Source organism: Sinocyclocheilus anshuiensis, unplaced genomic scaffold (assembly GCF_001515605.1).
Source record: "Sinocyclocheilus anshuiensis isolate Anshui unplaced genomic scaffold, SAMN03320099.WGS_v1.1 scaffold948, whole genome shotgun sequence".
In the NCBI taxonomy this organism is placed as follows: domain Eukaryota; kingdom Metazoa; phylum Chordata; class Actinopteri; order Cypriniformes; family Cyprinidae; genus Sinocyclocheilus; species Sinocyclocheilus anshuiensis.
Genome location: NW_015549709.1, coordinates 38,104 through 41,104, shown reverse-complemented (window position 1 = coordinate 41,104; position 3,001 = coordinate 38,104). Strand labels below are relative to the sequence as shown.

The 3,001-nt window shown below is 37.4% G+C and overlaps 1 protein-coding gene across 1 annotated transcript in view; it reads left to right on the top strand.

Moving 5' to 3' along the window:
- LOC107660689 (maltase-glucoamylase, intestinal-like) overlaps positions 1–2,204 on the top strand; it is a 52,658-nt gene extending 50,454 nt beyond the window's left edge. Inside the window, exon 48 of the mRNA XM_016450081.1 lies at positions 1,358–2,204. Coding sequence (XP_016305567.1) covers positions 1,358–1,438 — 81 coding nt within the window. The 3' untranslated portion in view covers positions 1,439–2,204. The remainder of the gene's footprint in view (positions 1–1,357) is intronic.
- The last annotated feature ends 797 nt before the right edge of the window (positions 2,205–3,001 follow it).

The window sequence follows — 3,001 nt, the reverse complement described above, 5'->3', positions numbered from 1 at the left end:
CAGTAATAAGAATCATTATTGAGAATAATTTAGAAGCTAAACAACTGAATGCATTCACCCCATTGATTCCTCCCTGTATTTTGTAATTTGTTATCATAGTCCTCCATACGTTCACCCTTGCACAATGAGCTTGATGAAATACATAGAGAGGTTTACATTGTCCTGGACTGCTTAAAAATAAGTACTTTTAAAAGTTGTATATGCATCGACCACAACGTTTCTATTAATAAGACCGCAGGCAGGAGCTCCAGAGACTTATACGAGTCACGAGAAGAATCGAAGGGGGGGAAATGACTAAGAAACTGTGTGCATGTGAATCTGAATAACTTGTGTTCCAGCCCACACCAAACCATTTATCTTTCTTAGTATTTCCTGACTGCATAATAAGTCTGAAAGAGGCGAGGCAGCTCCATCTGTCTCCATGTGTGTGTTTGCCCTCAGCGGCGTATGTCAGATCAGAGGTGGCATTTCCCAACGATTCGCTCGAACATCTTTTATTTTTCTTCATCATGCCACTGAAGTGGTCTGTAATCACACACGAGTTTAAGCTCTTAAAGGAATAGTTCACCCAAAAATGAAAATTTGCTTAACACTTACTCACCCTCAGCCATCCAAGATGTAGATGAGTTATTTTCTTCATGGGAACAGATTTGGAGGAATGTAGCATTACATCACTTGCTCACCAAAGGAACCTCTGCAGTGAATGGGTGCCGTCAGAATGAGAGCCCAAACAGCTGATAAAAACATCACAATAATCCACAAATAATCCACACCACTCCAGTCCATCAATTAATGTATTGTGAAGCCAAAAGCTGTGTGTTTGTCAGACACAAATCCATCATTAAGATGGTTTTAACTTCAAACTGTTTATTTCAGCTAAAAAAAATAGTTAGTCCTATATCCATAATATTGTTTTCTCCAGTGAAAAAGTCACCCTGGTCTGAATCAGGAGAGAAATCTGCACCAATCAAGCGCCATATCAAGCCAAAACCGTTCAAAACAAATATGTTGGTGAATTTTGATGTGAGAGGACAACAGAGGATTGACTTTTTCACTGGAGGAAGTGTTATGGATTATGGATATTTTGGCCAGAAACAAAGGTTTTAACCTAAAATGCCTTGATGGATTTGTTTCCACAAACATGTAGCTTTCCGTTTAACTAGACTAACTGCTGGACTGGAGTGGTGTGGATTACTTGTGGATTATTGTTATGTTTTTATCAGCTGTTTGGACTCTCATTCTGATGGCACCCATTCACTGCAGAGGATCCAATGGTGAGCAAGTGATGTAATGCTAAATTTAGCTTTCATTTTGTCATTTTCATTTGTTGGATTAACTCTCTCTTCTTCTCCCTTAGATTCAGGAGCTGCAGTTTGACGCAACACCACAATCTCACACCATCGAAACGTCTTTCACAATCACCTGGACCAAAGCTTGAGCCAAGAACAATCGCAATTATTTCTGTTTTATTTATGAATGTTCAGTCAACTAGTAATTTATTTAGCATTTCCGCTGGAAGCTTTTTATGGTAGATATCGTCTGGACTTAAAACATGAAATTATTTCTTCTAAAGTAAAGGTTTTGTTGCTATCTTTTTGGTTTGGATCTCATATTAGAAACAGATTGTGCTTGTACAACTTTAGGCCAAACTTGGAAGGCTGAATCTGTAATGCTGGCATTTGGGGAAGAGCGAATATAATGATAACCCTTAATTATAGACAATCACAGCTTTTTAACGAGAAAACCTCTCAGCGGTGGCTACCTGCCGGGCGTGCTTCACACATGACTACAGTTTGATGTAATGATACAATAATAAATTATGAATTCTACAGTAAACATAATGATAGCAATTAAGCAATAGAGACTGTAAATTGATTTCTGCTCTAATTGGCAATCATGGCGAGCTGGAGAGATGGACACCTCGGGGAAGAGGGCAGGAAGGGTGTGCCTTCGATATTTAGACGCTAGCCAAAACACGGTGATAATTGAGAAGCTTTTTTTATCCGAGTGTGAAACAGGATGGAACCATTCTGACTGAGACTGTAATTATTTGGGTTTTCTATTATGCAAAAAAAGGGTTTATCCAGAGCTTGTATTTAATTAGCAAAGAACAGTGGTCCTGCTTTCCGCAGTTGTCCTACTCTAGTCAGGCAGTGAGGAAACGTACAATTATTCATGGAGTTTATACAAAGTTTCAAACTTGTTATAAAAACATCAACTCTGCCTGAGTCGGTTGTGTTCATTTTACCATTAGATGTTCATCTCTGTCCATTAAGCCATATATGAAAGAATAATACAGCTGTAACATGGAGAGAGATTTTAAAATGGCAATACAGTGATTTTAACCTCAGTAAGGCTGTGACTGATTTGACTTGCTGATTTTATGGTAATATTTGCTTTAATCTCTGAAGAAACTTTCTTTTGTTTCTTTCCTGCACGCAGGCAAACCAGACATCAGTCAAAAGTCAGGTGCATTAAAACAATCAATCTGACTCAAATAAATCAAAAACAGACGGAGAATGTTGTCTTGGTTTAAGCAACCCTCCAAACAAAGACTGGGATTGAGAGGAAAGTACTCGTAAAAAAAAATAAAAAAATAAAAATCGAGGGAAATAACAAAAAGACGACATGAAAGATAAAACACACACTCAAGTGACTTCAAAGCATCAACATGTGATTGTGAGTGTTTGCGATGTCTGTATGCTGGAATACATTAGAGAAAACATGGATTAGAGACAAAAGCGCAAAGAAAACATCGACACACGCTGATTCAGAACAATCACGCTTTGTTTCCACAAAGGTTACAGATGTGGCATCACGTTTTCATATGAAATATTATATATGTGGAGTTTCGTGATGAAGAATAGTATGTTTTTACTATCAATGATCAAATTTCTCAGTACACAGTGTTGTTCTTGTCAACCAAAAAAAATATTAGAAATTGTTTTTGTTAATTGCAATAAAGCTGAAATAAAACAAATTTTAGATGAAAACGTAGACT